General features: G+C 43.4%; 1 protein-coding gene across 4 annotated transcripts in view; it reads right to left on the bottom strand.

Annotated features, from left to right (window-relative positions):
• Positions 1-521: 521 nt before the first annotated feature.
• Positions 522-13,530, bottom strand: part of LOC143027136 (trehalose transporter 1-like protein) — a 17,959-nt gene continuing 4,950 nt past the window's right edge. For 2 of the 4 annotated variants that reach the window (XM_076188176.1, XM_076188177.1), the window contains exons 3-6: positions 12,418-12,550; positions 10,079-10,499; positions 3,626-3,775; positions 522-2,172 (exon numbers count right to left, since the gene is read on the bottom strand). In XM_076188176.1, the coding sequence (XP_076044291.1) occupies positions 1,378-2,172; positions 3,626-3,775; positions 10,079-10,499; positions 12,418-12,548 (1,497 nt within the window). In that variant the 5' untranslated portion in view covers positions 12,549-12,550 and the 3' untranslated portion in view covers positions 522-1,377. The remainder of the gene's footprint in view (positions 2,173-3,625; positions 3,776-10,078; positions 10,500-12,417; positions 12,551-13,530) is intronic. The other 2 variants (XM_076188174.1, XM_076188175.1) reach the window with 1 other exon arrangement.

Raw genomic sequence — 13,530 nt, 5'->3', positions numbered from 1 at the left:
AGTTCCAGTAAGAAAAAAGAGAGAAAATATATATAAAGAATGATAAATAAATAAATACATAGATAAAATGAATGAATATATATATATATATATATATATATATATATATATATATACATATATATATATATATATATATATATATATATATATATATATATATATATATATATAAAACTGCTACAACGCTAATTGTGCAGCAGGTCCCATTAGGCGTCATCTTTCCTCAGCAAGAAGTAACAAATCAACACGATCGAGGACGATGCCACCAAAGTCCTAAAAATTAGGTCGGAACTCATTTCAAGGTATATTAAATCGGCCCGGCGGCAGCTAGAACAAGTCCTGAAGACGTAAAGCGCTTCAGTTCCAGAGCCGTCTGTCTCAATGACCCTCTAGTCGCAAAGGAGTGGAGGGGGGGGGGGAGGTGCTCCCCTCTGCTGCATAAAATCGGATGGCCTAGTGCCAGGCAGCTGAAATCGATACTAAAACGCAACGAATGAGTTGATGTACATGAAAGTTGGTGTGTGTGTGTGTGTGTGTGTGTGTGTGTGTGTGTGTGTGTGTGTGTGTGTGTGTGTGTGTGTGTGTGTGTGTGTGTGTGTGTGTGTGTGTGTGTGTGTGTGTGTGTGTGTGTGTGTGATTCACCATGGTCTTGGATCACGTGTTGGACTCGTGATCGACAGCTATTTTCCCTCCCGAAAGAGAGCTCAGAGCTCATATACGACCGATCTATGGGTAATGATGTGACCTTACACACACACACACTCCCCCAACTCCCCGCCCACGAAAGTTGGAGTAACCACTCGCAGTGCAGCGACACTGAAATTATTTCGGCCCTGGGCGGAATTCGAACCCGGACAGCCGTAGTGGCAGGCGGGAACTCTACCACTGTGCGTGTGTGTGTGTATGTGTGTGTGTGTGTGTGTGTGTGTGTGTGTGTGTGTGTGTGTGTGTGTGTGTGTGTGTGTGTGTGTGTGTGTGTGTGTGTGTGTGTGTGTGTGTGTGTGTGTGTGTGTGTGTGTGTGTGTGTGTGTGTGTGTGTGTGTGTGCGTGTGTGATATTAGGATGGTCCTCTCAAATCAACACCCGACCAAGTACCATACCGACCACACTCACAGACTGATCCCTCTCAAACTACCGCATTCATATTTACCTTTTCCCCCCTTATATGCTAAATGGCGATAATAACAATATAAGAATGTTAATGAAAAACAGTAGACTTATCATGGTAATGGTAACATAAGGGTGATGCTAAGAATAGCCATGATGATCACTAACGATGAAAGTGTAATATTATATTTCAAGAGATGGGGAAAATCATAAACAGATCATGACTTTTGCTTGCCAGGAGGTGATGTTATGTCAACGAGAAGAAAATCAGACCTTCTTATGGTCATGGTCTTCTTCGTCTTCGACAAAGGCTAGGTTGTTCATTCCAATTTCCTCTGGCTTGATCACACTTATATTATGACCTTGATCTCCGTCTACGTTGATGGAAACAGGAGTGGTAGGAGAACCTTCGGGTGCTCTATCCGTCTTCTTTGGTTTTTTAGCAAATACGTCTTGGAGCTCGTTCAGAGATCGGGCGCGCGTCTCGGGGACAGTCAAGAAGAGCGCACCCACGGCGACGTTGAACACGGCGAAGACGACGAAGGAATATTCGAGGCCGATCCCCACCATCATTAACGGGAATGTGACAGAGCTGACGAGGGCAGTGAAGATGGACACATTGCTACAGATGGCGACGCCCATAGCTCGCACTTGCGTCGGGATCAGCTCGCTGATCACAAGCCCTGGGACAATACTAACTCCTAAAGTGAGACTGGTGACGTACAAGAGGATGAAGACGAGGATAAGGATCCTGGGAATTTCGGGAACCATCAAGCAGATGGAGGTCATCCCGAGGGACAGAGCGCACACCATGGCTGACCCAATGAGCAGAGGACGTCGATCGATGAGGTCGATGATGAAAAGGGAGACGATGCAGGCGATGAGGCGGATGACCCCGACCAGGATGGTGCTGAGGTACTCGTCGATGGTGACGCCAGCCTCCTTGAAGAGAAACACCGCGTACTGGAATATGATGCCTTGGCCGCCCATGATCCCCACGCAGGTGATGACCGTCATCAGAACGATGGGCTTGTAGTTTTCCGACTTCTTCATCAGTCTAAACTGCGAATCAGATGATTACATTACTCATTGTTGACCCATTCTTCCAGTCCTAAACTCCACTTTCTCCTTCCTCCTCCCTTTTCTCTTTTCTCCCCTTCCCCTCTTTCTCCTTTCTTTTTCCTTTCCCCCACCCCTTTTCTCTTTTCTTCTCTTCCTCCTCTCTCCGCCTAGCCTTCTCTCCATATTCTGTATGGAGTATTGACTGTTTTATGGAGTCAGTTCTTTGGAGACCTTGGTGACGTGACTATGAACCAAATTAATCAGCATTATTTCATGATCAGAAACTAATCTCCACTCAAGAAAGAAAGCTGATTATTTCTAACCTCTACTATCCCTCGATTCCGTTTCCTTCCTTGAATCTCTACTTTACCACCACTGTATTAATATCATGCTAAGAAAAAATGATTAAGTCAACCTATGATTTCTCGTGGTTCTTAGTGTGAATCCCTCGCAGGATCATGAATTGTTGATGGAAACTCCAGCATTGCTTTAAAGTGTTTTAAAGTTATTTTTGTAACCCAGAAACCCACATCGAGACTAGTGATTGTGTTCTTATTTGAGGAATGATTTTATTATTTATCAATAAACGGCAGGCTCGGTCACATGACAAGGGCCGATTCTCAGCAACTTGTGAGTTTTGATATCTAGGAAAGAACTTCGCTTGCAGAATTCTAGATTTCTCTATGAACATTTCAACAATATATTCAATACTCAAATTATTTAAATTTCTCTTGATTCCTTATTCAGTTTCCCAATGTATGATGCAATGGTAATTTGACATTTGGTGATTTGTAAAACAATACACTGTAATCGAAATCGTTTCTACTTAAACGAACTCACAACACTTTGAAGATGGCATCAACTATTAGAAAGCAGTCAAGCTCAGATTTGGTCCGCGTGTTAGTAGGATCCATATCTTATATAGTTACTTTAACGCTTTTGAAACCTGTCGCCTAACACGGTAATTCATGAAAGGTTAACTAGATAAATATCCACAAAATAATCAACCCAAGAAGTTGGCTGAGGAAGAGAAGAGTTATAAGAGGGATAAATTGGTCACCTTGTTTGTCAGTCTAAATTTCAGACCTTTGAGGTAGTCATTGTTTGTATCTCCCCCCTCCTCACTTCACACTTGACTTTAAGAAGTGGCATTTGCCGTCCAAAAATGAGAAAATCGGTTACCAAATAGTCCTAGTAGCCAAAGAAACTGCGACTATTGGAGACCACAAAAATCGCTGAAATTCGGAACCGTGAAATAAGAACCGAAAAAAAAATATTAACTGTTTTCGTTACTGACGTGACTTGTATTGGATAATTTCTGTGGACTTGAAATGGACTCTTGCAATACTTGCGGAACATCATAACTACTGACGAAGTAGGCTCGGTGTTGTGTGTGAACGAAGAAGGGGAATGGAGGTCTTAAGACGCACGGAGAACCCTCGGGTGTACCTACCTGGTCTCTGACTGTGACGGAGGGTTTTTCAGAGATGGCTTTCTTGATCTTTTCCAGTTCCTCGCTTGGGTTTCCACGGGGACCTCGAAGTCGGGCTAGTCCCTTCAGGGCTTCCTCCTCTCGGTTGTGCTTCACCAGCCAGTAAGGAGACTGAGGGAGAACGAACAGCGCGACATAAGTCAAGGAACATATACTTCCTTTCATAAATGAAGCCTGAGTGACCAGGTATCACGACAAAGGAAAATGCATCTGGTAGAAGTTATTACGGTCAATTGAGAACTGGTTCTCCACGTGTGTATTTACCTAATTGCATTTACCTAATTGTAATATACAGGAGAGGAGCAACGATCGCTGGGCCCTATCTCCTATTTTCTAATTTTCTAACATAGCTAGACTCAAATTTATGTATGGTTCCAACTTAATCTTAATCAACTTAATATTTGATTTCTAATTATCATATTTAGATTTGAACTCGTGTATTGTTTGAGCTTGGGCTATATCACTTTTAAGCTATTTCACATATCCATACATCTATATGGAAAACTGTATTTCTTCACGTCACTTCGACAATGTGGTCTTTCTCAATTTAATTCCATGACCTCTTAAAGCTCTCCCATCTTTAATCAGGATAATTCCTGTGTGTGTGCGTACTCACCTTAGTCTTGGATCACGTGTTGGACTCGTGATCGACAGCTATTTCCCTCCCGGAAGAGAGCTCAGAGCGCATATGACCGATCTATGGGTAATGCTATGACCTTACACACACACACACACACACAACTCCCCACCCACGAGAGTCGGAGTAACGACCCGAAGCGCAGCGATACCGAAATAATTTCGGCCCTGGGCAGGATTCGAACCAGGTACTGCCGCACCTCCATGCTGTCAGCCCAGTACTCTATCAACCGCGCCACCGAATCGTGTGTGTGTGTGTGTGTGTGTGTGTGTGTGTGTGTGTGTGTGTGTGTGTGTGTGTGTGTGTGTGTGTGTGTGTGTGTAAACAAAAGCCAAAGTTCTATTTGTCATTAAGAAATATACTTCGGCTGCAAATATGGGGTGGGTCGCCGATTAAAAGAAGCGGCCTTGCTGAGGATGTACTCTCTTGCTGCATTGCTTCCGACCCGAGCAGTAGGCAAGACAGGGATGGACCCTTCATCCAGGAGGAACTGAGATGAGAGGGAGGAAAGTGTGGTGGATAGAAGTGGAATTGGGTGGAGTGGGTGCGTGCTTTTGCCCCCTTATAAGTGGGAAGAGGCCATTGATATGTAAGGATAGACTTCGACTTGAGTGAGATTTTGACCGATGGAGACGCCATTGGTTTTCATTCAGCGTTTACCCCCTAAGTCAGATGATCCTGGCTGAGCGGACAAGGCCACAAGCGTCTGGAGACGGAAAACCAGAGGGAGGCGGATCGAATTTCGCAAGTATCATCACGTGCTATTAGTAAAAGGTCTTGAATCCCCGAATTCAGATAAAGGATTTCAACTTAGCTGTTTCGCAGAGCGGATGTTGGTTGAAATGGTAGATTAAAAATAAACAAATAAATAACGTGAGGCAATTCTAGGACTGCGACCGCCGTGAGACTACACACACAAACACACACACACACACACACACGACTCGGTGGCGCGATTTGTATATATATATATATATATATATATATATATATATATATATATATATATATATATATATATATACTAATGTTAAGTGACTTTGTTTTGTCTTTATTCGGCCGGTTGTATTATGACACCGAATAAATTTATTCTGCCTATATATATATATATATATATATATATATATATATATATATATATATATATATATATATATATATACTAATGTTAAGTGACTTTGTTTTGGCTTCATTCGGCCGGTTGTATTATGACACCGAATAAAGCTATTCTGCCTGACGCTAGATATTCTTACTTTTATCTATTATTCTACTTCATTATTGGTTTCCTTATTTATTTACTTTAACTGTCGTTCATTTGCATAATCATTTCTTTATTGCACTATTGATTTATTCATTGATTTATTTATATGTTAAGTTTATGTATTTATCATGTCCTTTATGTATTTATTCATTCATTTTCATTGAAAATGTAAAACCTCAGGAAGCTGTTCGAGGTCACTTTTTTTATTTGGAGAATGATTTGACCAAAACATCATACAGAACACGTAGAAATTCATTTACTATATCAAAAAGGTGAAATGGTATTTTACATAAAGAACAGCCATTGGAAAAAAAATTGGTTGAGAAACATGGCCTTATTGTTTAATAATTCTATATTTTTTCTACTTTTCATGTATTCTCGAAATTTTGTGTGAGTCTCGATTAACTCCGTTCAGCATGGCTAATCTTGGTAGACGAAACCTAATTTACAGAGAAAAATATGCGAGGCCCACAATGCAAGATAAAATACAATAATCTTAGCAAAATGTAAGTCAGCAGTCGACGTAATAGACAAAAATGCCATCAAAGGAGGGGTTCAAATTTATATAAGTTTTAATAATGTTTTGTGCAATTATTTCAGAATTCTGTAACAAAAGAATATGTGAGAATTTAGTCAAAATAGACGAGACTGGTTTCCTTTAGAACGTCCGTGGTCTGGCATCTTCAAAACAATAAACAAAACAAAAGAAATCATTGAAGAGAAATCTATTTCTTCTGTACGCCAAAGACATTTTCGCACATTTCTTCTTTATCCAGCTAATTTCTATTCATTTCTTGTTACTCATTTTTCTTTCTCCCAAGTGAGAGATGTCTAAGAAGCCTCGGAACTCTAACTTGCCAGAAGAGAGATGTAATCTCACCCTATGTTGTAATCTCCCCCTTGGCCAAGAGCAAATGGAAAACCAAATGAATAATACAGTCTCCGTTTCTTTATTTCTGTGATCAACTGGACACACAAGATTTTGAAAATGTTGAGTGATGATTACTTGGAAAAAATAAAATGAAAAATGGAACCTGGGGTAGTTCAGCTCTGACCAAAATAATCGGTACTGCATAAGACAAATATTAATCATGTACTCATACACATACCCACAGATACAAACACATAAGAGAGAGAAAAAAAGAAGGATTAATTACAATTGTGATATTGCGTGTGTGTGTGTGTGTGTGTGTGTGTGTGTGTGTGTGTGTGTGTAGTGACGTGATCCATCCTACGACCCGTCACACACTGATCAAAGAAATCTTCGGAACTAGCCTTTCCAAGTTCCTGTAGTTGGCAAGCGTAGTTCGCAAGGGTGTCCCTGCCAGCCAGCGGTCAGCCAATCAGGAGCTTGGAAAGCTCCTCACGTTCCCGCCAGCCTCCCTTAAAAGGTCGGTGTTTCGCCGAGATGGGCAGAACAGTAACACACCCCTTCACCAGCTTGACTGGTGATAATGTAATAATAATAATGGTAATGGTAGTAATAATGATAATAATAATAATAATATCGTTACTCAAACCTGACCTGGGGTAAAACAGGAATCCTCATGCCTTACCTGGGGCTAATCAGGAACGCCCTCTAAACGCGGGAAGTGAAATCTACTCACTAACCGTAAATTACACACACACACCTCTCACGAACATAGCCGCATCCCACGCACAAACATATACACTTCCTTTTTCTTCGACTAAAATTCGCTTCCTTTCTCACTTTCTCTTATACTACATCTTCTCATTTCAGTTTACCTCCTACTAAAGATTTTTCCGTTTTTCCCCCTTTCTCTACTACTACGCCTCCTACCATTTTCTCAACTTTCGTTGGTGATCCTAACCCCGTTGGTAACCCCGTTGGTAATCCCAACCTCCTAACCTCCGGCGTCGGGCGCTTCCCTCCAAGCTCCTGGTCAAGTCCTCCTATGCCATGACAACAATCTAGCCCCTAATTGCTCGCGATTCGCCCGGTGGCAATAGCCCTCTTTTATACACTACTATCTTTTCATTTTCTAACAGACGTTCTTCCCCTCCCACAAAACCCGATCCCGCGCAAGCGAGGTGGTCTTTTCTTGAATTCCAGAATTCCAGAACAGTACCGACCAGCACACACAACTACATCTCGTCCAGTCTTCTAGCCGTCCCATCGAGCCTCGCCGTCATCATCTCCTACCGCCTCGCTAACGTTAGGCTCCACGTCCAGCTACAACCATAAGCTCCACTAAGCTGTGGCCTTAGTCCGAGCTTCACCTATATTTCTCATGTGACACTTCTAGTGTCGCACCTTGTGGCTAATTACCAAAAGAAAGAGATTAGATATTTTGTGTTGATTTTCATTTGTCCTGCCGTTGTTCCGAACTAAAACTACTACATGTGTGTGTGTGATTCACCTTCGTCTTGGATTCCATGTTGGTCGCGTGATCGACAGTGTGTCTGTGCGTGTGTGTGTGTGTGTGTGTGTGTGTGTGTGTGTGTGTGTGTGTGTGTGTGTGTTTTGGGAACCAGTGATGTAGGCGACTACACGAGATTGTTCTCTGGGATCAATGTCCGAGAGGATCGTCTCGCCCATTACTGTCTTCAAGACTTATCAACACCCTCACTTCCACCTAGAGAGGAGGCATTGAGGGTCTGGGACACATTCTCTGGACCAAGACCAGTATCATATATATATATTTTATATATATATATATATCTATATCTATCTATCTATCTATATATATATATATATATATATATATATATATATATATTTAAATTTATCAAAGACAATTCACTTTAATTCTAAGCCATCAACATTGAGAAACTCGAGGAGGCATACATGCAGAAATTGATACGTGGTATATATATATATATATATATATATATATATATATATATATATATATATACCATCCTCATATTGTTTGGTGACACAATGCATCGCACTTACACAATACAGACATCAATCAAACATTACTTTCCAGAAAGATCTATGAGAGACTTCTAGAGTGGTTGTGGTTTCTCGGACAGAAAAAAAATAGGAGCAACAGTGACAAATTTATTTTTGATTGCTGTTCTTTTTTCTGTCACTTGTTTATTTGTATACTTTTATTTGTCTTATCTATTTTTCAGTCTATTTGTATTTAGTTTATTTATTGACCTATTCCTCTCAGGTGAACACGTGTCATTATACATATATAAGTACATGAGCACGTTTTATTTATTGTTACAGGAATGTGTATGCCTCCTCCATGATGAATTTCCTCCTCTCCACGCCCTCTCTTTTACATTATTGAGTCTTTGAGTCTTTGAGTGTGTGCGACACTGCTTCCGAACCAGTGGAGTGGACAGGATGCAGGGATGACTCGTCATACAGGAGGTGCCAAGATAAGAGGGAGGAAGGAGAGTGGAGGGGAGTGGAATATATAGGAAACGGAATGGGTGGGAGTGGTTTCTATGCCTTTTTCTTTTTGGCTACCCCCCATGTAGGGGGAAAAAGCCTTTGGTATATGTATGTATGTATGAGTCTTTGAGTCTTCCTCTGTTCCTGTCTTCCATTAACCCTTGCTTCATTCATATTCAAACTCTTCATAACTTAACATGTAACACGCATTCAGACAAACACACACACAGACCGGCTGCCACTACGGCGGTCCGGGTTCAAATCCCGCCCAGGGCTGAAGTAACTTCAGTATCGCTGCGCTGCGAGTTGTTATCCCAACTCTCGTGGGCGGGGAGTTGGGTGTGTGTGTGCGTGTAAGGTCACAGCATTACCCATAGATCGGTTTTATATGAGTTATGAGCTCTCTTCCGGGAGGTTAATAACTGTCAATCACGAGTCCATCACGTGATCCAAGACCATGGTGAATCACACACACACACACACACACACACACACACACACACACACACACACACACACACACATGCTGTGGCTGGAGGTGCTGTGACGGTACAAGCCCTCCTGATCCAAACTGAAGTAAAAACACTAGTTCATTTACTAATTATCTAGTCAGTTTTCCAGAAACCTGTCCTTGGGGTCTCCCATAGCGCTCTTCTGGAAGAAATGTTAGATTACCGTCCGTGTTGTGTGAGAAATTCAATATCATATACGAGGAGCAGTGACAAAGGAACGGGTGATGATGGGCTTTGGAAACGAACAATGGGGGAGATTATCCTACCTGACGCCCGACGTATAGATAGTCCTTAAATCAGCAAATGTTGAAAACAAGTTTGATGTGACTTGGAATGAAATGAGAAAACGGGATAGCCCAAGCTGTAACATGGGACCAGGTGAATACATGGTTAACACACACACACACACACACACACACACACACACACACACACACACACACACACACACAAATGAAAACATGTGTGTGTGTGTGTGTGTGTGTGTGTGTGTGTGTGTGTGTGTGTGTGTGTGTGTGTGTGTGTGTGTGTGTGCACGAGTGAGTGGTTGTACAGGAGTAGTACTTCCATGCCCTGAACCCTTGGGTGTGACTGAAGTGTTGTAAGAACGCAAGAATCGAATAAGGTTTACCTCGGGCACATAGAAAAGCAAAAAGAAGGCGGGGACCAAGGGCATGATCCCGAGGACCGTGGACATCCTCCAAGGGAGAAAACTGGCCATGGCGTACATGGCCAGCATCCCCAACGACCCCGTGATCTTCCTGACGGATGCCAGCACGCCACGGATCTCCGGCGACGTTATTTCCGCCGTCAGCGTGGGCATGGCCGTGTTTATTATCCCGTTGACGAGACCGTGGCCGATCCTCCCGACGTAGAGGCCGATCTTGGAGGGCACGAAGGCAATGACGAAGGAGAAGGCGATGGTCGGGGGGATGAGGATTATCAAGACACGACAGGCGCCGAGCCGTTCCATGAACGTCCCGGCGACCATGGGGACCATGACGGCTCCTACTCTCATGGCGGCAACTACAAGTGATACAAAGATACAAAGGCTGAAAGAGAGAGGCAACACGCATATCACGAAAACACTCTATTTCTGAAGAAGAATTCTTCATTGCTACATTTTGTTCGTTCGAGTTTTATGATAGTATTTGATAAACCTTTATCGGTCGAAATGTTGTACTAATAAAGACTTTTTCCTGAAGATAAGGGTTTCTCTTGAGAGGATATAAGAGATGAACACAATCATTTTGGTCACACTGGGAAAGGGTTATGGATGAAGTCGTTTCATGTTGACGATATGACGTCATCAATAACGACGGGAGGAAGGGAGTGCGTCAAGCCCGTTTGATGTTTGTAAAAAAAAAAGTCAGCGATTTTTTCATAAACAAGCAAGTGCATGAATTGAATATTTATGACAAAAAACGTAGAATTTAAACCTATTCTTCAATGCACAGCCTCCTGTACTTTTATTGGCGCATATGAAGATGGTGAGTGACAGGAACACGGAAGTAGTGAACAACGGGTTTTTTTTATCCTCATTCGGGATTGCATTGAGATGATAGTCGTGTGGCGCATGCACCAAGTTCATCACACTAAATTCAACTTAGTGAAGTCAACTATGTTCTGCTTTACCCTCACAACAAAGAAGAGCCCTGATTGGTTCAATAGATTTAGTATTTTTTTCAAAACCAGTCAGATCTGCATCCCAATCACCTGGCGACAGCTAGAATAAATATATGTCATAACATACAGCAAAACGTTTGTGTGTGTATTCACTTGGTCTTTGGATCACGTGTTGGACTCGTGATCGACAGCTATTTCCCTCCTGGAAGAGAGCTCAGAGCTCTTAGGTCCGATCTATGGGTAATGCTATGACCTTGCACACACACACACACCCAACTCCCCGCCCACGAGAGTCAGAGTAACGACCCGAGGCACAGCGATACCGAAATAATTTCGGCCCTGGGCAGGATTCGAACTGGCTACTGGGAGCACTTCTGCTTCCCAGTTCAGCGCTCTACCAACTGTGCCACCGGTGTGTGTGTGTGTGTGTGTGTGTGTGTGTGTGTGTGTGTGTGTGTGTGTGTGTGTGTGTGTGTGTGTGTGTGTGTGTGTGTGTGTGTGTGTGTGTGTGTGTGTGTGTGTGTGTGTGTGTGTGTGTGTGTGTGAGAGAGAGAGAGAGAGAGAGAGAGAGAGAGAGGCCAACCTCGAGAATTCTTATCTGAGCCCTTTTTTTTTTAATACTCCTTTCACCTTGGTATTGGGTGCTCTTGCCAAGGACAAACATATTCTTTTATTATTATTATTATTATTATCTTTTTTTTTTAATTTGTGCTATTAAATTACTAAAGTCATTGTGTGTGTGTGTGTGTGTGTGTGTGTGTGTGTGTGTGTGTGTGTGTGTGTGTGTGTGTGTGTGTGTGTGTGTGTGTGTGTGTGTGTGTGATTCACCATGGTCTTGGATCATGTGTTGGACTCGTGATCGACAGCTATTTCCCTCCCGTACGATAGCTCAGAGCTCATGTGTATTCACCTCGGATCTGCTGCAGTCTCTGTCGAGACAGCCAGACACCACCCTACGGCAGTGAGCTCAGAGCTCCTTATTAGCCGATCTCTGGGTAGGTCTGAGACCACTCACACACCACACACCGGGACAGCAAGGTCACAACTCCTTGACTAACGTCCCGTACCTACTCGCTGCTAGGTGAACAGGGGCTACACGTGAAAGGAGACAAACCCAACTTATCTCCGCCCGACCGGGGAATCGAACCCCGGTTCTCTGGCTTGTGAGGCCAGTGCTTTACCAATCCGCCACCGAGCCGTGTGTGTGTGTGTGTGTGTGTGTGTGTGTGTGTGTGTGTGTGTGTGTGTGTGTGTGTGTGTGTGTGTGTGTGTGTGTGTGTGTGTACATGTGCATGTATGTACATGTATGTTATGCATTTTCAGCGACGGAACTTGGGAGCTTACTGATCCACTGGATATCCGTCAAGTCGAGGTTTTCGTAGGTCGGGTCTTCGTTGATCTGCGGGATGACGGTGGGCCACGTGATACTGATCCCCGTCGTGAACATGAAGCCGCACAGGACCAGAGAACAGCATATCTGCAAAGAACCGAAAACGATACACACTCGTATACATATACGAGTAGGTTCGTGTGTGTGTGTGTTTATGAGTTTGTGGGGGGGGGGGTGGAGGTCAGAGGGGGGGTGAGGGATGGGGTGTGGAATAGGTAAGGGGTGGATAGGTGTGTGGGTTTATGTTTTGGCTGGCTACCTTCCTCATAGAGTGGAAGAGGCCCTTTGATACTTGAAAAGATAATCAAATGAAATACATGTATGTGTGTGTGTGTGTGTGCAACCCCTCTGACTGCCTCGATCGAATTACAGGTTCCGTTCCGTCTGCTGTCAGGTGATTTTATTCACTTGAGGGGAACCAGAGGGCCACTACATCAAGCATGGGTGACGGATACGCGGCCGTTTGATACCTACAGAGTCCCGCATGGATGAGAGTGCCAGGTAAAGAAACCAAAAACGTGCCATTTGGCACGGACGAGGCCAATCAAGCTAGGCACCGATCCTACCGCTACCGAGTTGGGGTAGGAGTGCCACAGAGATGAATAAAATCGCCTGACGGCAGTCTGGATAAAAGGAGAAGTGACCGACGGAAGGGTGGATGGGGGGTTGGTATGGAGGCATCCTCACTAAGAACCGTACGTCACTTTTGACACACTCGTTGGTGCCAGAGGAGATAATAACCTCACAACCCCAACAGGTTCACCTAGGCAGCCTTCCAAAGGATGAGAGGTCCTTCCTTGTTTGAATAAAATCGCCTGGCGACAGTTAGAGTAAATACAAGCGTGACATCCATCCCGGATGAAGCCATGAAGAACTCCTAACCCAACTTCCTCGGCCGTCCTCTGTCATCGTGAGGTTGTGTACCCTCGTGTGGACACACTGAGATTTTCACTTCCTCACAGGCAAGGAAGTAAACATCTACTTATCGTCGAGGTTGAGGTCTGGGAGTTTGGGAAATCTAACAAAGACCAAGAAAAATTAGGGGGGACTGATTGCCTTTATCACAT

Source organism: Oratosquilla oratoria, chromosome 7 (genome assembly GCF_046742065.1).
Source record: "Oratosquilla oratoria isolate Oo_2021 chromosome 7, ASM4674206v1, whole genome shotgun sequence".
Classification (NCBI taxonomy): Eukaryota; Metazoa; Arthropoda; class Malacostraca; order Stomatopoda; family Squillidae; genus Oratosquilla; species Oratosquilla oratoria.
The sequence above is the reverse complement of the archived record's forward strand: the minus strand, read 5'-3'. Positions and strand labels throughout refer to the sequence as shown.